We start from the raw sequence: 24,246 nt of genomic DNA on the forward strand, positions 1-24,246 counted from the left end.
TGTTATAAGTATTGTTAGAATATTAATGAATAAATTTTAAATAGTAAGATATTAGGTTAAGAATTTTTTAAGAAATCAAACATTTTTAAAAATAATAAGTTTTCATTGAATATGAAATAATTTATTTAGATTAATTTTGATTAGCTTGAATAATATTTTATAAAATACAATTTTAAATTTATTATAAAATGAAGATTTACAGGAAAAATTATTAAATAAATTTGTTATTAAAATATGAACAATTTCAAAATTTTTTATTAAAATATTGAACAATTTTATTGTTTTGTAATAATATTTCTTCATCTATTATCAATAAAATACGCTTACTTTCAATAAGTTAATTTTACATTAACTTGAAATATTTAAACCATCCTAAATATATTACTAAGGCTATTATCATAGTTTGTAATGCAAATAAAAGAATGTATATACTAGAGACCTCATTTAAAATTGAATTTGTTTAAAGTAAGATAAAGTTTTTTAGAAGCTCAAAAATTTAAGAGATAGATTAGTTTGTTTAGAAAAATTCATCCAATTAGTAGGCTTACTATAACTAATTTAAATATGAGAAAGCTTCTTAATTAGGATTAATTAAAATGATATTTATTATTTATTTTTCAATATCAAAAATACTTTTGATAGCAGTTATAAGTCCTTGTTAAAATATCCCATTATTTTGCTCAATACAATCTTATTAATTGATTTGAAAATCATCAGTTAAATATTAAGGATATTTAAATATGGCAGTGCAAGCATCACTTTCTAAAATTTTAACAAGATAATCTTCATAAATTTTTTATTTTTTTGTAGATTAACTGCTGAAAAAATTTTGATACTCTAAAAGTTTATTTAAAATTATGGAGTTTTAGCTTTTATAAGTATTTTAATTGATAGTAATATAATTTGCAGCATCTCTATTGAATTATTATGGTTGAAATTTAGCAGAGATAGAAACGTATTACAACTACTCTAAGTATTTCACTTAATATTGAGAATCATTTAAAATACCTATAATTTTAAATAGATTTTAATAAAATATTTAAAATATTTGCTTATTTTACCTTAAAAAGTAGAGTTATCTTATATGTTCTGACTTTACAGCTTGAAGTAGAAATAAACAGAAATAGAATAGAATTGAAGAAGTAAAAATGCTGTTGTTAATAACGATATTAAACTAAACCTTATTTTTTTCAATTTTACAATTTCAGAGAAGCCCCTTTTTTTCTAAATTTTATTTTAAATATGATCTAAACTAGCCTTAAAGGAAAGAAATTCTAGGTTAAGTTTGAAAGCATTTTTCTCAGTAGATTAATTATTTTTTAACTTGAATGTTGAATTTTTTAGCTGTTAGTGAAACGATTAAACACTTTTCTAAATTTTATAAATCATTTTTCTTAACTATTCAGGGTGAAAAGTTGTTAATAAAAATATAGTTTTTTCCCTATTAAATTCTATATAAAAATATATAATAGTAATAAATACTATTAGCAATAGACTCACAACTAACATATAGAATAGTTAATAATAGTTCTAACTAAGTTTCTCATTTAAATCAGAAGTGAGTTTGTCATTTGAAAGTTAGTTTATATCTATTAGGGACGACCTCACTTTATCAAAATTATCATACAATTCTATAAGACCTTACTATTCCAAATAATAATTTTATTTGTTAGAACTTAAATCCCCAAGCAAATTAATAAGATTGAAACCTAAATATGTATTAATCCTACTATTTTAGTTTTCACTTTAAAAATAAATGATCTCCTTTGCATTTAAAATTTAATTTTTTTGAAACTCATCACCAAGGGCTTCGTTCATTATTTAGTTTAAATCATAATTAATTTTTTGTAAAAGTTGATTATTAAGTTTATAAATTGTTTAAATTAAAAATTCTTTTTATTAATTCTAGTTCAATTATAATAAGTTATTATCTATTAAAAAGTAAAAAAAATAATTGGAAAAAATTGAATCAAATTAAATTCTTAAGCCAGAATTCCAACTTGATTTATCAAATACAGACTTTTAATCTTTGAAAAATTATTAAAATCCTATGAAATTGACTAAGTAGAGTATATAAACAGTAAAAAATAAGACTATCCCTAAAATATTTATAATAAAATATCTTCTTGTAGTCTTCTCTGATTTGATCTTCTAAAGAGTTTGCCTTTATATTTTATTTTAAATATTTAAAATTTAATATTAATTAGATTTTTTAATTAATGAATTACCTGTTTTTTAACTAGAAAATGTTCATATTGCTTTATTCTTTAATATTTTCTAAATTGAATTATTATTGTTGTTATTATTATTATTAAGATTATTAGTTTTACTTTCCACTTTTTTGATTTTATTAAATTGCTTTCAACTAAATTTAAGCTACCTATGTAAAGTTTTAGTTAGAAATAGCAAATTTATCTGGAGAAATATCAGTTGGATTCTCTTAGATATAATTATACATATAATTATTTTCCAATTTGCTATCGCTTAAAATACCCCTTGAAGTTGAATACTGTTATTGATATATATTCTTTATTCTATCATTTTCTTAGTTTAGTTCTAATGATTATTATTTTAAGTAATAGGGATTTAATTTGAATTCATATCTACTTGTATAATTTTATGGTGTTCCTTCTTATTCAAAATTATTTTTATAACTTTGCAACAACTGTAAAGTTTTATCAGTAGAGAATTAAGGCGATGTTATCTAGATGATATTTTATTCAATATTAAGACCTCTTCTTTGACTAGCTAATTAATCAAAATCCATTAATTCTTAAATTGAAGGAGAATTAGTCTTACATAGTAATTGGTTGGCCTGCTATTACTTATTATAGATGATATTTTAGTTTTCTTAAAAGTTCATTTATGCAAAGCCCTTGTTTAAATCTTATTAGCTTTCTTGTAAGAGTTTGTTAGTCTAAAAAATTCGTTAAGAAAAGTGCTTGTCTTTTAGCTAAATACAATTTTTATAAATTTCATCTAAACTAGTGCTAGATTGCTCCTGTATAGCATCTTCAAGCTATTCAAATTCTTTCTAGAACGCTTCCAATACTTCTTATTTAAGCTAGCTACTCAAGATTAATTGCATATTTTCAATTTCAATTTAGATCATGCATACATATTTATTTTGATATCTATATTGATTTATTACTCCAAAAAAAATTTATTTCTTATCTAAATCTCTATTTTCAAAAAATGAGATGTTTCTATTTTGTTTTTTATAAATTTCATTTACTGATTCTACAACAATACTTTCGTAGCTTAAGTAACTTTCTTGAGATTTTAAGTAAAATTATAATATAGGCATTATGCTGACTGGGTTAATTTTATTCAATTCTTAGTTGCTAAAATGACCTTTACTAAAAATAGCAGAGTAAAAATTTTAGGAAACTGTTAAAATTTCGTAATTTTTGATTTCTTCATTATAAAAAAGGCTCATATAGTATCTATTATTGCTATTCAATTTTTTAATTTATCCGCAAAGGCCTATGTCATCATTTCCTATTTAATGGTTTTACAATTTTAGTTGATAAGGAATAGCATAACCTTCTGAATCAACTCCTAATTGCATAGGATGTTTTTTCAAATTTTTAGTAAATGAAGTTCTTTCGCTGTAACCTTTAAGCATATTTTAATGAGGATCTTAAAATCTCTTTGGAAGGATAAAGTTAAGAGTCTTTCCTATGATTGAAGAGTTGCTATAATTTATGAATACCTTTTCAAAATTCTATGAAACTTTAACTATTTGGTTTTCTTTCTATAGCAGAGAAATATAAACAGCACATGAATCTTGCTCATTTAAAATTCTAACAATTTCTTCCGAAATAGAATTTTTTTATGTTTTAATTTCTAATTTTAATTTCTCATCACTAGAAATTACATAAAAATATTAATCACACAAATGCTTTAGATTCTGATTGAAATTATTTTGTTTGGCAAGTTTACTGATCATCGCAAACAGTTTTTTGTTCTAAATTTAAAATTTTTTACAAATATTGAGTAGCTAATTCAAGTCAACTATGTCTTATCCGATAGTTAAAATCACCTCTACCTTTAATTTAAGACAATAGAAAAATTCTTTTAAAGCAGATATCAGTAATTCATCAAAAATTATTATATCGTACAGACTAAATTCTTTGATTGATAGAAACTATGAATTTTTATTAAGCTAATTTAATCTTAAATTAATTTTGTTCGTGGTAAAGGACTTTTAGAGAGCTAAATAATTTAAAATTTAGAAAATTTATTTTCCTTTCGATGTATTTAAAAGCTGCTTGCAATTATTAAGTTTAATAACCTCTAGTTATATGTGTTTTTCGTTGTTCAAAACATCAAGCAAATAGCTGTAGTAGCCATATTTAGCTTAACTAAACACTTCTTTCTCATTTTTTATTTTTTGTTTATAAAGATTTATGGTGAAATCTTAAATGTATTTTTTTCTTATCTCATCACCTAAAAATTAGTATCTTAAATCTTCTTGTTATTAATTTTACTTTGTCTAAATAAAAAATTGAAATTTTAGAAATAATAATGATATTTGAAAAATGGGTTGATTACATTACAGCAAAAGCAATCTCTTTGGTTACCACAAGTTAGCTAATGACTCAAAATGATATGCTCAAGTATGATAGAATGTTTATTTTATGCGTAATCTATGTAAATAGTTTTCATATTCTAGTTTAAATATCTCAAAATTATGTCTATTTCATTGGCTGAAAGATTTACTTCTTTATACTCTTAATTAAGAAAATATAGCTGAGTAGTTTACAATTTTTTAATAAGAAAATTGATTCTTGTTTCCATCAAAATCTCAGATAGTATGTAACCAAAAGGGAAGAGGGTGATTATGTAAAATGAGAATGTAGTTTAAGTATTTTCAAATGGTTAAAAAACTAAAATAGCCAGCGAAAAGAGTATTTAATATAAATAAACTGAATTTATAATCACTTAAATTTTATTTTTAATATATGGCTGATAAATTAAGTTGATAGCAAATACAATTATGAAGGCAAACAAGTTAAGAGTACTAATTAAATTTTGATTGGTTGCTAATCTTGAAGCTAAAATTTGAAATATCTCTACAAATTTTGAGATTAAATAGATTGAGTTTATTTTCTTAGATAAGAAATCTTTGGTGTGAAAATTTAGGTGAAAGTCATTTCCATCAAGAATAAGGACTATATTTATTAATATTAATTACATAATCTAATTAAATTTGTGTAAATTTAAACCAACAAACTAAATAATGCTTTATTTTTGGTTAGTTATTAATTCAAACAAAATTACTTTTGGTGAGTTATTTATTCAAATAAAATTAAGTTTTTTTATGGCATTATCAATAATTAAATAAAATATAGTAAATACGCATGAATATCTATGAAAGAAGATATTTAAAAAATTTAAAAATTATATTGATATAAAAAAATTTACCTATTATAATCGTCAATACTATATTAGAAATTTTGATAGCTGAAATATCTCCAGAAAACGACAGTCTTAAAATCGGTATGAATAGAAAATAAGAATAGAAAGATAATATAGCTGATAGAAGGTAAGAGGTAAGAGTAAATTTAAATTCAGTCTTTTTCTTCATTTCACTGAAAATGAATAGGTAAATAAAATAAGAAATGAAGTAGAGAATAACCATTACATTTAAAAGTAGGATTATTACTGAAAATATTTAAATCTTGCTTTGCTCTTCATATAGATTGCTCAAATATATTAATTATTAAAGAATTTAATCAGAACTGTTTTGTAATCTTTTAGAAGAAGACAGATTCAAAATAGTGAGATTAAGAAACTTAAATAGTATCGAAAGACCACTTATTATTTCATTTCGTTTAAATAATCTTAGCTTGAAGTATAATCTCCAAGCATATTCTTTATCAAAGAATAGCTTTAGCTTTTTGAAGTAATTAAGCATGGCCGAATTTGTATGAATTACTTTTTAATTGTGCCTATTTTTAATTAATAATTAAAAAAATTAACCTTGAAATAAACTTTGATACTATTTATTTATTATTGTTTATCCAATTAAATATTTTTAAATTATTTTCAAAATTATTAATGTTTGAATATTAATATACTGTTTAAAAAAATTTGATTCAAATAATTTGCAGATGTATTTATTGCTCTTACTTTTTTTTTGTTTGATTACTAGTTGAAATTTGAAAATTTTTTTGAAATAATTAGATTATTTTATTTTTTTTGAACAATTTGATGAGTTTTTAAATCATTTTTTATATCATTTTAAATTTCAAGAAAAAATCTTTTATTATTTAAAATTTAAATTAATATGTTTATCAAAGAAAATTGTAATAAATCCATAAAATCAATAAACGGCGAATTATATATATAATTTATACTGTAATTGTTTAAAATCAAAATTTTAATAAACTATTTAGATTTATATGGGATATAAGTTATTTTTCAAATAAGTAAAAAAATTATATATGAAAATAAATTAATATTATCATTTTAGTGATTTATTTTAAACAAATAATATAATGTAGCGTATAAAAATAGATAATTACAAAATAATTAAGATTTAAATTAATATAGTATTAATATATATAATTAACTAGAAAATTCTAGTTTACAAAAACAAAAAATAAACCTAAAGCATTTAAGTATGAACATTTCTACTTATCAATGTTAATGGAATTTCAAATTCTATATGTAGTTTATAAATAAATGATATTAAATTCTTAAATATTTGTATGGAAGATATTTATAATTTTAAATTTTTATCATGATTATAAAAGAATCAAGAAGATAAATCAAATCTTTCAAATTATTAGATTTTGTCAATATATAAATTCTATTAAATCAAATAAAATAGATTATAAAAGAAAATAAAAAGTAATCATAATAAAAATCCTAATAATTTTAGAAAATCTCCTAATAAAGTTACTACTGAATTCGCATATCAATCTGTTTTTTGCATTTGTATGGTAGAAACGTATTGTTTTGATTAGTAAATAAGATAAAAAATTAAGTTATTGTGTACTTTAAATTTATGATATTAACTAGTAATCATTAAAAATTAAAATAAAATCTTCGAAATTATTGGAATTATGTTCTATGGTATAATTTTATTTCTGGAAATATTCTATTAATTAATGAAAAAAGTAAGTTAACAACTCTATGACTAAATTAAAAAATACAGACTATCAATAGTTATTTATTTACTTTATGAAATTAGATAATCAATTTTGAAAATTGTTGTACTGCTTAAAAAAACAATTTAACTTTTTAAATGAAATTAAGTTAAACATTTTATTATAGTATTATTATTTTTGCAAAAAAAAAAAACACCTTTTAATATATATCCTCTTTTCACATGCCTCTAAATTCACCTTATGGTCACAGACCTATAATTATATTTATTCCTAAAAATATTTTTTGACAATAACAATAATTGCTTAAATCTTAGAAACATATACACTATATTTTCATATAATCTAATAATCTAAAATATCTTTAACAAATTTATATATTAGATTCTATATAAATTTTGTTTAAAAAATTAATTAAAAAATGTTTTAAAACAACTAGAAAATATTTAATATACAATAAGAAAAATATGTTGCTAAATTTGTGGATTTTTTGAAATTTATTAACATATGTATTAGAATATCAACAGTAATTGATAAATATATTTGTTATAAATACATTTATTTTTCTATAATTTATTAAGAATGTATCTATTTTCTTTGACTTTTGAAAATGATTTTAAATGCCTAGTAAATTATTAATTAGTAATTCATTTTTAATTTGTGTTTAAAAAAATATTTAAAACCCAAAAAAAAATAAATAACCAAGATTTATGGCTTCTATTTGCATAAATTATATTTGTGCTAAATTTTTTTACTTTAGCTTTGAAAAGTTAATGATTAAAAAATAATAAGTAAGTTTGTTGGTTAATAGTAAAATAGTAAAACAAATATATAAGTTATAGATAACAATTATTTTTTAAATTTATTTAATCCTTATTGTATAGTTTTTTACAAAATTAAACTATTTTGTTGTTGAAATTAATCACCAATAGCAATACTTTAAAAACCATTTATTTATTCTTACTAAATATTTCCTAGATTCATCCCAAGCTAGCACTAAAATGGAAAATGGAGCAGCAGGAAACATAAACTAAAAGAAATCAAGTGGACGTCCACCAAATACATTATTTACACCAGGAGTTAAGACTAAGAAAATTGCTAGTATAGTTTCAAAAGCAATACCTTTAATCATTTAACTGTTATATGGCGAAGTTGCAAATGAAGATTTTCTACTCTTGCAAGCAAAAATATTACTCCATTAAAAGAGTACTATGCAAACAAAGAAACAAGATTATGTATATTTTAATCCATCAGTAGAGTAGCAAGCTGTGTTATGAACAAAACTTGAGTAGTTGTGGTCAGAGTTAACATGACATTCACTCCATTTAGAAACAAGAGATTTCCATTAACCAGTTTTTGAATCACAACTTATAAATCCTTTTCTTAAATCATATTGACCATCTGAAACCAAGAACCAGTCAGGAGTCCAGCTATATTAATCTAAGATAGATTATGGGACTTTTGTACAATCTGTGTAGTCTTTTAATGTGACAGGATCTTGCATAACATTTTAGTTATACATAACTCCTAAAGGCTTATTAGAATAGTCACCAAAATCATGGATAGGAGGGTAATATCCACTATAGTTGGCCATTCCAAATAATTCCATTATGGGGAATCCGTAATAATTTCTATTTTAGAAAATTTTGTTAAGAAAATTATTTATTATTTTAAAAAGCAATTATATGATTTAATTTAAAAAAATATTACAATGAAGTAAAGTATGCAATAAAACCAGCAGCCATTGACATTATTCCCATAAGGCCATATGAATGTGTCATTAAAACAAGTGAGACAATATGGTCATCTTTTGATCTTGGTTTTCTTGTCATGATATCAATTTCAGCTTCTTCATATGCAAGAGCAATAGCAGGATAAAGATCTGTTCCGACACAAATGCAAAGCATATAAATATTTGTTAAAGGAAGGGGAATTGCCCAAATGATTGTTGCGAGGAAAGGAAGAATTTCTGGGACATTTGAGCATAAAAGGTAAACGAAGGTCTTTTTAAGGTTATCAAAAATCTTTCTACCTTCTTCAACTCCTGATACAATAGAAGCAAAGTCATCATCAAGAAGAACCATATCAGCTGCATCTTTTGTGACATCACTTCCGGTTAGATTCATAGAAATACCTATATCACCTTACTTAATAGCAGGAGAGTCATTTACACCATCTCCTGTAACGGCAGTGATAAATCCTTCTTTTTAGCAGGCTTAGACTATTTATAATTTTTGAGCAGGAGTTGTTCTTGCAAATACGCAATAAGGTTTTTTAACCCATTTTCTTAAAATAGAATACTAAGGTAAACCTTCCTCAATTTCTTTATCTAAGGATGCTACAATTCTATCACCGTGGACAACAATAGCATCAGCTTATTCGACAGCTTGTTCCCAAGTACATCCTTGTTCAAACATGATTTCTTCAGAAGTTTTTACAAATTCAGGAATTATATTTACCTAATTTATATTAATTATTCAAAAACCTATTTAAAATAAATGTTAAATTTACTTGTCTTGCTATAGTGGCAGCAGTTGGAGGTTGATCTCCTGTAACCATAATAACCTTAATACCAGCGCTACGGCATTCAAGAATAGCATAAGGAACTCTTGTTTTAGGGGGGTCAATAAGTGAAATAAGACCAGTGAAAATAAAGTTTTTCATTTCAAAATTAAAGTTGTTTGGATTTGAAACAACAAATTCAGATTTACCGAGAGGGAAATCAGCTCTTGGGAGGTGAAGTTTAGCAAATCCTAAAACTCTTTCACCATTTCTACCGAATTTAAGATTGACATCATTAAAAATTTTTTAGGTAGCAGAATCGATTTTTTAAGGTTATCCATTATTTTGAATAAATGAACAAAAAGTCCATATTTTTTCAGGAGCACCTTTAATATAAATGCAATAATCACTGTCTTAAGTGGGAAGTTCAACAATTGTTAATGCAAATTTAACATTTGAATTGAAGGGCATTTTTGCCTCAGTTTCTATTATTAAAAAATGTAATTTTAGTTAAATTTATTTTTAAAGCAATAAAATTTTTACTGTCTTTGTTTTAAGGAACTTTGAATTGTTTACGAGTCTCTTCAATGTCTTAAATGTATTAGAAGAATCTAACTAATCCAGTTTCAGTTGCATCACCAATGACATCACATTTCAAGTAATTAATATTATTTAAATCTGCCAATTTAGATCTATCAAATTTTGCTTCACTAGAGATCATAGCACTTTTATGTAGCTCTTTGAAATCACTACCGTTTTCATCATATTCTAATTTAGAATGATCTGTTATTAAAGATTTGTTAACAGCCCTGATTGTATTTAAACCATACCACATATGTTCAACAGTCATTACGTTTTATGTTAATGTTCCTTTTTATTAAAAATCAAATAATCAGTAATTGTCATAATTAAAAAAATTCTTTTTAAATTTGATTTCAGTTAAACTAACTTAATAATTAATTAATTAAAAAACAAGAAAAAGCAAAAATAAATATCTAAATTCTATTTATTAATTAATTAATTAATACCTGTCTTATCTGAGCAAATGCATGAAGTAGATCCTAAAGTTTCTACTGCTTCAAGGTTTTTTACTAAGACATTCTTACCGTGGAGGGCTTTAGCAGTAATTGCCAAAGAAACAGTAATGCATCCTAATAATCCTTCAGGTACATTAGCAACAAGAATACCAATACCAAAAAGAACACAAGTGATCAAGTTATAACCAATAAGTAAGTAAGCTAAACAGAAGAAGAGTATACCAAGACTTAAAGCGATAGCTACCATGACATAAATCAAACGGTTGAGCTCAATTCTTAAAGGAGTTAATTGAGTCTTTTCTTAAGATGCTAAATCTGCGATTAAACCTAAAGTAGTATTATCACCAATTTTAATGACAACTCCCTAAGCAAATCCTTCCTTGCAAAGAGTACCAAAGAAAGCGACATTTTAAGTTTCAAGAGGTGAATCAGGATGAGTGCAAATAGGAGTACGAAGTTATGGTTCACTTTCACCTGTTAAAGGAGAGTTATCAACCTTCATTTCATTTGATTAAATTATACGAATATCTGCAGGAATTCTTTCACCAGCTTTGACTTAAACTATATCACCAACGACTAATTTTTCAGCATGGATAACTTATTGTGATCCATCTCTAATTACAGTAGACTTTTATGGTAAAAAGTTTTTGAATGATTCCATCAAGGCCTCACTTTTCTTATTTTGTTAATATGTGATTTGGGCAGTAACAAAGATAACTGCTATCAAGACAAAACCTAAGTAGAGGTTAGAAGGATCTTCAGGAGAAAGATAATATGTGACAAAACAAAATATAGCAGCAACCCAAAGCATGATAGCAAAAGGATTTGTTATTTCCTTTAAATATTTTTTCCATAGAGGTTCCTTTCCCTTTTCAGTCAACTTGTTATCACCTAAATAAATTAATATTAGATTAGTAAAATGAATAAATAAAATTTAAAGTAGGAATAAATAAAATTTAAAATCACAAATCAATCAATTTTATTTAAATTAATTTACCTAGTTCTTAATTTAATTAAGCTGCTCTAGCATTAGACAAACCCTTAACAGGATTAGTTTTAAATCTGAGATAGAGTTCTTCAAGATCTATTTTATGCTCATCCATCTTCATTAATTCATTTTGTTTATCAGCCTTAGTTTTATTTTCATTATTTTCTTAGGCCTTCTGATTATTATTATTAGCTGTTGTTGCCTATCCGTTGAGGGTTTAGCTTTAATAGATGTCAGATTATCTTCTTTGAATATCAGCTGCTGATTAACGGCGTTCAGCATTTATATTTTAGATAGATTTTCTACGATGATCCTTCAGCTCGTTAAAATTCTATATAGATTATCTTAGCTCTTCAAAATTACGAACAATCTATGACTTCTGAGAGGCATCATCTCTTTACTCTTTATTTTTAGGATCTTAATGATCTTGAATTTTCATTTATTAACAGTGTTATTTATAATGTGGGTAAAAGCCTATTAATTTTTTTTATTTATTTTAAAGACTTTTGTTTTAATTAATTTTTGAAAAAGTAATTATTATTTTTAATTAAATGCCATTTAAAGTAAGAAGTAGGAGTTTTGAAATCTAAAATTAGAACAATAATTTATCATTTAGGTTTAAAAAGTAAGTTTTTTTTCATCTAATTTAATTCATATATATTAACTATATTAACTGAAAGCTCAAAAGCTAAAAATAGAAAAAAGTTAAATACCTAAATTTATGTTGAAATAACTGCAATTATTTATTTTCCATTTAAATATTTAACTATCGCTATCAGTATGAGCTATTTAATGTAAAATAATTATTTATATAAAAAAATAAAATATGGAGAAAAGTGGAGTTTTAGTGGAAAATAAATTCCATTGTTATTTATCAATTCTCTTGTCTATTAATTTTATGGCTATTTAAAGCAGTAATAATTATCATGATGGTGCAATAAAAGCAAAAATTTAGATCAATTTAATAATCTGACTAAAACTCCAGTTCTCTTTAATTTTGGTGACTTAATCTAATTAAATTTCATTAAAAAGGATTGACGTATATTTTTTATTTACAAATTCATAAATAGAATTTGGCGAGATGCCTTATTTAAACATATAGAATAGATATTTATACCAAGCTTAACCAAAAATACATTTCAAGCCAATATAATATTTATATCAAGACTTAGCTATTTCTTTTTTTAAATATTTATCTTTAGTTGAATATACAAGGTCAAAAATTTTTTTATCAAAGTCTAAAATACTGAATTGTTTATAAATCCAAATAACTTTTTCTTTCATTTTTATTTTTCAATCGCATCTATAATAGTAGCAATTTAGAAAATACTCTAAATTATATTGAACTATTAGGAGAAATAATAATTTCTTCCTGCAAATGTATTGAAGAAAGATACTGAATAAAACTCTTTAATAGCTAATTTTAGTACAAATTCATTTATCTTTAATAAACACCAATATTTGTGTGATTCTACCATAAAATAGGTTCTTTGTTAAAAATTATAAAAATTTCTTCATTTTTAAATTATGAATAAAAGTATTTCTCTATAATAATATTGTAAATAAATATTTATACTTAGAGTAGTAGAGTCAACCAATTTAGTCTAGACAAAAAATTACTTTAGTTTAAAATTAAGTATTCATAATAAAATTGTAAATAAATATTCATACTTAGATTAATGGAGTCAACCAATATAGTCTAGACATAAAATTACTTTAGTTTAAAAGTTAAGTTAATGAAAAACAAAACACATTTTATGAATATTTTATTTATATCTTAAGCTTTACATATTGATTCGAGTAAAATGATATTTACTACGCAAAAGCCCAATCAAAATATTTATTAGAAGAATATTCTTGCCATAAAAACATTAGTTTTGAATATTATTTTCACAAAAAAAAAAAATCAATCAGTTCACATTTTCATGAATTTTAAAAAATACATACTTTTTTCAAGGTTTTATTGTAAAATTATATTAAATATAGGAAAAATGTTATCATTTTATCAAAAATATAAAATTTTTTTCAAGAAAAAATAAAAAAATTTTATGTAAAGTAAAACTTTATATAAAAACTTATATTTTATTCATTCTGTACTAAAAAACAATAATACTTTTAAGTTTCGCAAACAAAATATTTTAATAAATTAGTAAGGAATGGATTAAATTCTGACAATATTTTTTTTATACTTCGAAATCATATTTTGGCTATCAAACCAAACTCTATTGCTCTAACTACTAAGAATTGAGCTTTTACAAATGTAAACATATTTTTCCAATTATTTTGATTTTTAGATTAGCAATAGTCTATAACAAATTAAAACTAATTACCTTAAAACTTTGTTATTTAATTGATATTAAACTAACTTAGTGAATTATAGCAAGTATAATCTGAAAAATCATCAATATTAAATAATAGTTTGTCATCTCAAATTGTATACAATTTTGCAGTAGCATTTTTTGATTAAATTCAACAAACAAAGTTAACATTATAGTAATAATTTGAGGTTTTATTTTGATTTATCTTTATTACACGTATTTATTTTTATCACTTATTTTTTATAAATCTCCATTTTAAGAAAATTCTTTTTCTATTAACTCTATATTTAGAAACTTTTTGATTATTATGAAATAGTGTAATTAATTAAAAATTTATATATATATTTTATTTTTTAATAATTTAATTTTCTATAAAATAGCCAATTTTTTTTATTTAATTTTATTAATGAATTTATGGATAGTAAATAATATCATAATAGGCACTTTATAGGTATTTACATAACATTAAAAAAATTATAAAAATAAATGGTCTTATCATTTTAATTTACCATACATTAAAAATGAAAAATAAATATTGATGAAATTTTTTTTACATAATATTTCAAAAAAAATTATTTTTCGATATTTATCATTATTTAATTGTAAACGAAATACTATATTATAAAAGTTAATCTTATAATAAAATAATTGCAAGAAGTAAAAAAAAAATTTAATTGCATAATGTAAAATTTTTTAAATCATTTAAAAGGATTAATAATGCAAATTGAATTTAGATAAAAGTCATATTAAATTTTTAAAATTTACAAAATTTCAAAATTTTAGTATCGTAATATATAAGATAAATAAATAAATACATCAAGAGAAATAATATGAAGAAGAAATTAAATAAAATGAACATAAATAAGGCAATAATATTCTTTTTCTTAACCTTTATATTAGTAAATAGTGCAAAAAAAAAGAATATAGTTTATAAATCCAATAGCAAGGACATTTATGAACTTAGAATGCAAAGAATTAACTAAAATAATACTATAAATGTTGGATAAATAGTGACATCGATAGCTTCGTGTGATTCATACCATCGTAATGTATTTCATAATAGTACTTGGTCAACTTTAATGTGCTTTGAAAGAGATTTATCATATCAAATTTCAGCTTCAACAGCAAAGCCAAAGCAGAAAAATCAAGAATTCCTAAATTTAGAAGTAAAATTTTAGTTTAACACATTAATATATCAGAAAATTTATTAATTTAATACTTAATATAGATAAATATAAATAGCCCTTGGAGCTGGATAGCTGGATTTGATTGTATGGAGTGTTCATAAGAGTTAGATAGTTATACTTATTAAAGTCTTTCTTAGGTATAGTGCGAAGAGAAATGCGAAATATCTAAAGTTAATAAACTATCTAAATTTAATCCTTTCAAAATCAACTAAAACTAGGAGCTAAGCAAGAATGGAGGTAAGAAAGCAGCAATAACTACATAAGATAGTGGCATATATGGAATCTTTCTAAATTATATGATTTCATTTATAGCATATAATCCTAATAGAAATATAACAATCAAAGATACTGTCAAAGAGAAACTTTCATTTGGATCATATAATGCTTTAGAAGATCTTACCACAGTCAAAAAGCTTAAAGTTTTGCATGCTCAAAAGCTTTCTAACATTTAATAAATAGCAGGACAAGGTTCGATAGGACTTGGTAGATTAGATATTGAATTCGATAGCAAAAATATAGGTAAAAAACTCAATAAAATATAATTAATTTTAGCTTATTTATTGAATTACATGAAAATAATTAATTTTTTTAATTTCATGAAATAAATAATATCAATATTTAATAAATTTATTTAAACCCTGATTATAATAGAGTAGGTTAATTTTCAAAGCTATAACTAATTTAATTTATTATGATAATAATATTACTTCAAATCCAATAACTTGAAACAAATTTAAATTATTAAAAAAAAAGAACCAGAAACTCATTTTTTGAAGTAGTTGATTGAAAGCGTTGATGTTGAAGAATAAGGAGATATGGTCTTTGGAATTTATATAAATAGATAAAATAAAGAAATTTAAGATTTTGCTTTAACATTAGGGGGATATAATGCTGAATACTCTAGTGAAGTGGATATAGAAAAATACTTTGTTGATTTAAGAATTAATAAAAAAAAGAGCAATTATCAATATATACTTCCATTAAACTCTATTAATGTTTTAGGCGAATCATTTTAATTCACTGAAGCATATATCACTCTTAGCAGTTCCTTTTTAATAATACCTTTTGAAATTCTGACCAAGATAGTTAGCTATATGAATAGCAATTATTCTATGGGTTGCTCAATAGTGGATAAAAAATACTTAATGGTTTTCTGTACTGATATTGTGCCAAGAGTCTTTAATGATAAGGAAGTTAATTTTTAATTTGATAATCTAGCAATCAGTATACCTTTTAAAGATTTTTTGCATGTTTGTAAGCATGATAAAATAGCCTTATTCAATCAAGATATCTCCTAATCAGTATCTAATTAATGTATTTTAAATATTGCATCATCTCCTGATAATAAAGTTATCCTAGGTGAAGTTTTTTTAAATAAAAGATACACAATCTTTGATATATAAAATAATCGTATTGGATTTCTTCCACCTCAGACAGTAAATTTCTTCAGTGACGAAAATGAAAAAAGAGCTTTTGTAGATCTTCTCATGAAAATAGTAACATTTATATTTATAGCTGGAATAGTAGCTCTTTATTTTATGAACACCATTTGGAAGATTTTAAAATCTTTCTTGAATTATCTAGGAAAGTTAATTGACATTTAAAAACTTCCTGCAACAAATAAATACTCTTCTACATAAAATTAGTAATTCTAGTAAATTAGTCAAACGGAGGGTATTGAGATCTAAAACAATAGCTTAAACTATTCATTTGACAATAAGTTTAATGTTAGTGATAAAAACCATCCAGTAGTGGTTCCTGCAAATGTTATTCCATCTTTTAAATTACATCCTTAAAAACGAAAGATTTTTGAAACAAAAATTCAAAAACCATAAAACAACCCAAACAATTAATAACAAAAGGAATAAAATAATTTGATAGACGATAATTCACCTAAATTAGAGAATATCGATTTGTTATGAAACAAATGTTTTAATAAAATAACCTATTAGTTAAATATTTATTTGTAGCTTAAAATAATTTTATGAACAAATAAATTTATTAATTTATAATTTCATTTTTTAAAAAAAACTAAAAAAAAGTATTTAGTATAATTAAATTTATATTTTTATTAATATTTATTCGATTTTGTAATTGTTTAGATAATAAATAAATTATATTTATTTTAGAAATGTTTACTTAACCAAAATTAGAATCTTAAAAGAATATTTTAAAATAAATATGATTATAAATAAATTTAGGATTTTGTTTGCAAAAAACTGGTTATTTCTATATTAAATTTTTAAATTTTAATTTAAGCTTATTCAAAAAGTAGAAAGATAAACAAGAATACAAAAATTTTAAAAATGTAGCCATCAAGTATAGATTAAGAACTTAAAAAAAAGGCAGGGTCAAGATAAAAATTCATACATAATGGTAATAAATTTAGAATCGTTTAAAAAATTATTAATAGTTTGTATAAATAGGTTAAACTGTTTATGAATGGGATTAAACTATAGATGATGTTAATATTTACATATAGCCACCTAAATTCGTTCTAAAAAAGTATGAAAATGAAGTTAGGAAACAATTATAACCAGGTTAACAGATGCCGAAGCTAGAAATTATTATAGAGCCAAAACATCTTAAAATAGGAATTAAAGGAAATCCTCCATTTATAAATGTATGGATTCCCTTATTCCAATTATGTATTAATAATTTTATATAAAAATAATATTAGGAAAGTTTAACTAGCTTATGTGATACTGATGATTCAACTTGGTGCATAGGTAATAAATACATTTGAATTTAATTAGGATAGGCAATTTATAAAAATTATTATATTTTTGCAGAGGATGAAGAATTACATATAATTCTACAGAAGGGACATAAAGGAGAAGTATGGTAATCAGTTTTTATAGGACATGATAAATTAGACCCTTTATTATAATAAGAAATTTAAAAGAAATTAATGTTAGAAAGATTTTAAGAAGAAGTAAATTCATAGTTAATATTATTGATCTTTTAATAATTTATTTAAAAATATGAATAATTAAGAATCCTGGTTTTGATTTTAGTGGAGCTGAATTTAATGGCTAAGCTCCAGATCCAAGGAATTTTATGGGAGGCATTAAGTATAATTGAATAAAAATTACATTTTAAACAATAAAATTGTATGAATTTTAATAATATATTAATTTATTTGTTGCATTTCAATATAATAATTATTTTATATTTCAAATATTTATTTTTTTAGTATGAATTAATAAATATTTTTTATAACATATAATATATAAATAGTAAAAAACAAAACATAAATTATAAGATGAATAAATTTGGAAATAAATTATGAAATTATGAAAAAATTAAATTGTTGGCTATAAAATTAACTTATTAATATTATAAAAAGGAAAATAATTATATTATATATACACATTAATTTTATTTAGTATAAAGTTAAAATATCAATTAAATTGAATTTACTAAATGCAATTTAAAAAAATCAGTTTAATGGTTATAATCTTTTTCTTTATAAATGCTTAGGTGAGGTCCTTTAGCTTAAAGATTATCTTTCACTTAACCTCTTATTATACGAAAAACTTGAATTATTTTTCACTAAAATAGAATCTGAGCAATTATTAATAACTTCAAGTGATTAAATTTCTGTATTATACATTTCATTAACTTTGTCTCTATTGGATTGCTAAACTTAATTTAACAAATATTTTTTCAGAGATTATTTATATTGTTAATCTTCTATTTTTGAAATAGTATTAATGCTGTTACTTCTTTTTTTTTCTTCTTTATACAACTTATTTGGAAGAATTACAGCTAAAGGATAGTTTTATTTTTAGTTATTAGATGAATTATTTACGATTTGCTATAATTTTTATTGCTATACTCCATTTTATTCATTTTATCTATAATAAAAAGCTTTTTCAATCATTATCTTTTTTTTTCTTTATAATTAATCAAAATTTCCAAAAATTTATGATCCTTTTACACCTTCATTTTATAAATCTATTTTATTATTTTAAATTTTATTTGAGCTTTCTGTTGTTTTTGTTCTTTGTATTTTTTTCAAAATGTTTTCTTATAGCTCTTAATTTTTTTGATTATGGATTTATTCCATTTTATGAGTCAGTTCCTTATTCATACTGGGAAGAAAATTTAGTATAAAGCTATCAGGGTTTTGAAGCACAAATGAGTCTAATTAATTTTTAAATATTAACATTACTTCAAAAAATTTTATATTGTCAAATAATTTACTTGGATTTTTAGAAGTGTCTGATTATTAAATAATGGAGGCTTTTACTTTTTAGTAAAGCTTGGGTAAATCACTATTTATTTCATTAACAATAGAATTTTTTTCCTTCATAGGACTTGTTTTATTTTTATAATGGCTCTATAAAGTGTCTTAGTCAATGTACATTTAGTCAGCTTCATATCCATTCAATAAAATATTAGATTCTTAGTTGATATTTTCAAGGCTATTTTATCTAGTCTACTAATAATTAAGTGATTAATTTAAATACCTTCCTTTTCTGATCACTTATTTCTTTGAAACTACAATTTTGGTATTCTTTCTGTTTGTATAAGCATCTTAAATATTGCAAACAGAATTTATTTTATTCTCATTTTTGTCTAACCTTCTTGAGCTTTTTTCAATTAAATTTTGCATTTGTCCATTTTCATCATTATTGAATTTAAGAAGAATCGTTTTGTAATTTTTAGACATTAAACTTTAATAATCATTGGTTTGCTATAATTCTTTATCTTAATTTTACTAAAGATCCTCTAACTTGACTTTAACCCTTTTTATAATTTCTTATTTAGTATTTACATTTTTGTTTAAAATATCATTTTCAAAAGTAAATATATCCATTTAGAACAGTGTTGCTTTATCTGAAATACACACTACTTTGTGGATTCTCTTATTTTAATTTTGAAATAGTTCTTCTTCACCAAATAGCTCATGAACCTACAGTAATCTTAACTAAAATATTTTTTGTTTAATTTATGATTTATATCAAACTAAATACTTTTTATTTTTGTTTCTTTATCTTTTTTTCTTTTTTCATTATATCTTCCACTGATATTGTGCAATCATCCCACTCATCTATTTCATCATTTTAGGCAATCTTTTAGATTAAATAAGACTCAATTTTAATAAAAAACTTATAATTAGAATAAATACTAAAAAAGTTCCATTCAGAACAATGAATACAGATTATATTTGCTAATTCTCTTAGTATATAATTTCCTCCTTTTTGCAATGAATAGTTTTCATTTTTTCAGCTATATTTGATATCTCTTTCATATTCCATCCTTAAAATAAACTCATATTAATAAGATTTTAGATAGTTTTTTATCTTTCTCTTTCTTCTTTTTTTTAAATGATATTCAAATAATCCTCCCTTTTGATAACCCCTAAAAATGTATCAGTGTGAGCAAAAACTGTTGAAACTCTTAAAGAATTATCTTCGTAAAGAGCCATTTCTCCGAAACTGGCACCAGCATCTAAAACCTAAAATTAGAAGACCTTTAAATTACTAAAAGAGTTAATATAAATACCTTAATAAGCTTGATATTATCATGAGTATCTTAATTCATTTCTTTATCTTGATTAAACCCATTTACAACATCTTGAATGTTTATCATTTAATTTTTTTCTGCATATATTCCTACTTTTCCAGCTAAGATTATGTAAAAGCTATCTCCTTACTATCCTGTAAATAAATAAGATGATTATTGCTAGTTTTCTTGCAATCAAAATTAAAAACCTGTTCTAAAAACAAGCTATGATGAATTATAGTATTCGTATTTAATATATTTGCAAAATAGTCTTTATGTAAATTCATCTCCTTCTTCTCTGAATTTAATGAAAAAAGGTATAATCTATAAAACATCCATTAAAAAATTAATGTGTTATTTTTTCCTCTAATTACCATTCAGCTGTAAAATTTGTATCAATTCCTAAATTAAATATGAAGTTAATTAATAAATTAAGATTACATATCATTAAATATGTTTACCCTTAATTTATCCATAGCTTGATTTGAGTCATTTGCTGTAGTATTTAGACTCATTTAAACAAATGATAATTTTAAGCTAAAATATTAATCCTTAATATAAAATTTAATTGCGGGACTGATAATTAATGATAAAAATTATGATTAAAAACATATCACTATAATAATTAAACAAATATTTTTTATATAAAAATACTTTTGTTTATTATGTAAATTGCTACTTGATAAAAAGAATAAGCTAAGATTAAATTTCGTCAAAAATAATATGAATCATTCATTCATTTATTTATTTAATAATATATTTATGCTTTCACTATGACAGAAATTGATTTCCATTAGTAAATTGTCGATTTCTATTGTAATTTGATTAAAAAAATGAAATTTTTTTAATATAATCATTTCAAAAATTATATGAAGAAATATTAAAATAAAACTTAAATTATTGGCAAACAAAATAAAATTTTTTTTTTTAATATTTATCATACAAATTTAATTATTGTAAATAATATTTTAAATACCTTCTTTAATTTATTCTTATTAGAACATCTATTATTTTTTCAAATTTTATTTTAATTATTTTCAATAAAATAAGGAAAATTTTTATTCAGTTTAAATATGGCAGAATTAAATCATAATTTTTAACATTTAAAGTATTGTGAAAAATCTATAATTTTTATAAAATATTTTTAATAAATTTTAGCAATTCAATTAAAATTTTAGAAATATCTTTTGATTCTTTCTAAAACTATAAGCTCAACGAACTTAAAATTTATACTTCAAAGATTTTATTTTACCATTTAAGTCTTTTACTATTCAAGCCTTTATTAATTTTACATAAATTTAAAATAGATTTATTGCATAAATTGTTTTATTTGATTTTAAAAATTCAAATCACAACTATTTAAAATAAAATTTAAATTAAGCGTAATGTGAATTTCTAAATCAAAATAATATTTAAGAATTTTGATTTTTTTTTATTTAAATTTTAATTAGGAAGAAATTATATTATTTTATCAAAGATTTAATTTAAAATTATGTGAAACAGTAAAAAAAATTCATAATCAGACATAGTTTTTTATATTGCTTTTATGAATTTTGTAACTAAAAGGAAGTTAATTTATTTAATATAAAATGGTAGAAGACATATCTTAGTAAACAAGTTTAAATAATCAATTTATGTTGTTCATTATATATGAATGAATTTGCTTAGGTTAATCGTAAACTATATTATGAGTAGAGTCATTAATAACAATAAATGAAGAAGGAGTTAGTTTAGCTTCAACAATCCTTTTTGCACCATCAGAACACATCCAATCTTTATCGCCATACATAAAATGAATGTGAAAATCAAATTATTTTTTCATTTCTTTTATTTCATAACTAAGAATTTCTTCAATTGAGTGGATAGCAGACATCCTTGGGAATCTTAATAAATAAAAAATCGCCTTATCGCTGCTATCAGGTAATTCAATTAATCCTGTCATATAATCATACCAGTCAGATCGTAAGTTTTCTTCAATTTATAATCTTTTTTTTAGATAGTTATTTAACATAAAATAGGTAGGGACAAGAGGCATTTTAAAGAATCTAGAAATAGTCTTTTTTTCATGCCAAGCACTTTAGAAGTAATTAAAAAATTATGATTAAATATAGCCACTTTCCTCCTGCCTCTTTTTGAACCAAAGATCTACTTCTTCTTATGTACGCTTAGTACCTCCAAGAGGACTAACTAAAAACAGTTTAACTACTCTTTATTAATGTCTTATTGCATAATTAAAACCCATGTAACCACCAAATGAGTGACCAACTATAATTAATTTGTTTATTCCTTTAGCTATTCTCCATTTTTCGATACTCTAAACAAAATATTCTATACATTCATTGATTGTAGTGTAGTGAAATTCATGATGAGATGAAAGTCCCATTCCTAAGAAATCGATGGTATATGTATCAAAACTATCTTAAAAGAGAGAACTCAACTTGTAGTAACTTAAACTTGTACCACCGTAACCATGTAAGCATAAAATACTTGGAATTTCATTTGATTATTATTGAGTTTATTTTCTTGGGTATTTTATTGTGTGTATAAATAGATCTTAGTTGCTACCATCTAATCTTATTTTAACATCTTCTATTATAGGTTGAAGAGAGCATTTCTTGTAAATTTATGTTTCGTTCAAAGTAGCTTTAATGTATCCTTTTCTCTCATCTTCAGTTAAAAGAGCTTTATAAGGTTAGCTGTTTATTATTTTTTATTCTTAAGGAGTCAGCTATTTTGTACCAAAAAGTGATGAAAACATTTTTAAATATTAGAGATTTAACTTTTGATATTATTATTATTTATATAAGCATTTGTTTCAATTTAATTAATTTAAACAACTTAATTAATTCTTCTAGAAGTATAGCAATTCTATTTGTTGCTTATATCTTACTCAATTTTTAAAAAAATAATCTTTTTTTCATCTAGATTGTTTTAATTTATCTTTCTATTTTACATTAAGAATTATCATGTAAAAAAGTAAAGAATTTTTTTTTTTATGTAAATTCTAATTAATTCTTACAAAAGAAGAAATCCATAAAAATTCGATTTTAAATTTTAAAAATAAGTTTATTTTGATAAGTATGAATTGAAATCTTTTAAATAAAAATACATTTTACTTAGTTATAAACTTAAATAAATATTATTAAATCAATAGATTAGATAAACACTTAAAATACCTTTATATTATAAATAAATAAACCTAGTTTTAAAAATTATTTTTTTTGAAATTTTGGCTGTTTAATCAAAAAATTTAATTGAATCTTCATTAAATATTTTTTCAATATTATTTTTTTTTAGAAAAAATAAATTAAAAGGTTTTTCAAAACTTTTATTTGAGAGTTCAAAACTTATAATTCTCCTTTAATCATTTGAATTAATTCTTTAAATTAAAATATTTAAAACAAAATAAAATTACAAAAAGATAAAAGTTTTTATTTTTAAACTCATAAAAATAAAATTAAATATTTTATTCTAATTTTTATAAAATAAAACCTTTTTTAGTTTAAATCTTAAATTTTTTTTTGATTTACTTTTTAACCGAAATTGATCAATATTTTTAATTTTATGTTAGATATATTGTTT

At 22.3% G+C, this 24,246-nt stretch overlaps 8 protein-coding genes across 8 annotated transcripts; 4 read left to right on the forward strand and 4 right to left on the reverse strand. All coding sequences in view use genetic code 6, as the record gives it.

Annotated features, from left to right (window-relative positions):
• Positions 1–244: 244 nt before the first annotated feature.
• Positions 245–3,952, reverse strand: TTHERM_00061590 (transmembrane protein, putative; the record flags this gene model as incomplete). Its single annotated transcript, XM_001007693.2, has 4 exons — positions 245–1,008; positions 1,062–1,151; positions 1,536–1,726; positions 2,229–3,952. 4 exons carry the CDS (start codon positions 3,950–3,952, stop codon positions 245–247), a joined length of 2,769 nt encoding a protein of 922 aa, XP_001007693.2.
• A 578-nt stretch (positions 3,953–4,530) lies between these two features.
• TTHERM_000061579 (hypothetical protein) lies at positions 4,531–4,857 on the forward strand (the record flags this gene model as incomplete). Its single annotated transcript, XM_012795534.1, has 2 exons — positions 4,531–4,656; positions 4,783–4,857. 2 exons carry the CDS (start codon positions 4,531–4,533, stop codon positions 4,855–4,857), a joined length of 201 nt encoding a protein of 66 aa, XP_012650988.1.
• Positions 4,858–5,366: 509 nt separating this feature from the next.
• On the forward strand, positions 5,367–5,939 carry TTHERM_00061580 (hypothetical protein; the record flags this gene model as incomplete). Its single annotated transcript, XM_001007692.1, has 2 exons — positions 5,367–5,611; positions 5,663–5,939. 2 exons carry the CDS (start codon positions 5,367–5,369, stop codon positions 5,937–5,939), a joined length of 522 nt encoding a protein of 173 aa, XP_001007692.1.
• Positions 5,940–8,040: 2,101 nt separating this feature from the next.
• Positions 8,041–12,084, reverse strand: TTHERM_00061570 (Na,H/K antiporter P-type ATPase alpha subunit family protein; the record flags this gene model as incomplete). Its single annotated transcript, XM_001007691.1, has 6 exons — positions 8,041–8,749; positions 8,829–9,577; positions 9,630–10,105; positions 10,164–10,490; positions 10,649–11,548; positions 11,655–12,084. 6 exons carry the CDS (start codon positions 12,082–12,084, stop codon positions 8,041–8,043), a joined length of 3,591 nt encoding a protein of 1,196 aa, XP_001007691.1.
• Positions 12,085–14,793: 2,709 nt separating this feature from the next.
• TTHERM_00061560 (eukaryotic aspartyl protease) lies at positions 14,794–17,072 on the forward strand (the record flags this gene model as incomplete). Its single annotated transcript, XM_001007690.3, has 3 exons — positions 14,794–15,129; positions 15,192–15,669; positions 15,904–17,072. The coding sequence occupies 3 exons, from the start codon at positions 14,794–14,796 to the stop codon at positions 17,070–17,072; spliced, it is 1,983 nt and encodes a 660-aa protein (XP_001007690.3).
• A 202-nt stretch (positions 17,073–17,274) lies between these two features.
• On the forward strand, positions 17,275–18,552 carry TTHERM_000061549 (nuclear movement domain protein). The gene is made up of 5 exons (XM_012795533.1): positions 17,275–17,526; positions 17,564–17,773; positions 17,831–17,879; positions 17,943–18,085; positions 18,148–18,552. Exons 1-5 carry the CDS (start codon positions 17,332–17,334, stop codon positions 18,232–18,234), a joined length of 684 nt encoding a protein of 227 aa, XP_012650987.1. The 5' UTR covers positions 17,275–17,331; the 3' UTR covers positions 18,235–18,552.
• TTHERM_00061550 (cyclic nucleotide-binding domain protein) lies at positions 18,463–21,304 on the reverse strand. The gene is made up of 7 exons (XM_001007689.2): positions 21,126–21,304; positions 20,874–21,066; positions 20,665–20,819; positions 20,288–20,617; positions 20,133–20,231; positions 19,360–20,086; positions 18,463–19,299 (listed from the first exon to the last, which is right to left on the reverse strand). Exons 1-7 carry the CDS (start codon positions 21,177–21,179, stop codon positions 18,593–18,595), a joined length of 2,265 nt encoding a protein of 754 aa, XP_001007689.2. The 5' UTR covers positions 21,180–21,304; the 3' UTR covers positions 18,463–18,592.
• A 987-nt stretch (positions 21,305–22,291) lies between these two features.
• On the reverse strand, positions 22,292–23,422 carry TTHERM_00059529 (alpha/beta fold hydrolase; the record flags this gene model as incomplete). Its single annotated transcript, XM_001470666.1, has 1 exon — positions 22,292–23,422. The coding sequence occupies one exon, from the start codon at positions 23,420–23,422 to the stop codon at positions 22,292–22,294; it is 1,131 nt and encodes a 376-aa protein (XP_001470716.1).
• Positions 23,423–24,246: the final 824 nt, after the last annotated feature.

This window comes from Tetrahymena thermophila (genome assembly GCF_000189635.1).
Source record: "Tetrahymena thermophila SB210 genomic scaffold scf_8254811, whole genome shotgun sequence".
NCBI lineage: Eukaryota > Ciliophora > Oligohymenophorea > Hymenostomatida > Tetrahymenidae > Tetrahymena > Tetrahymena thermophila.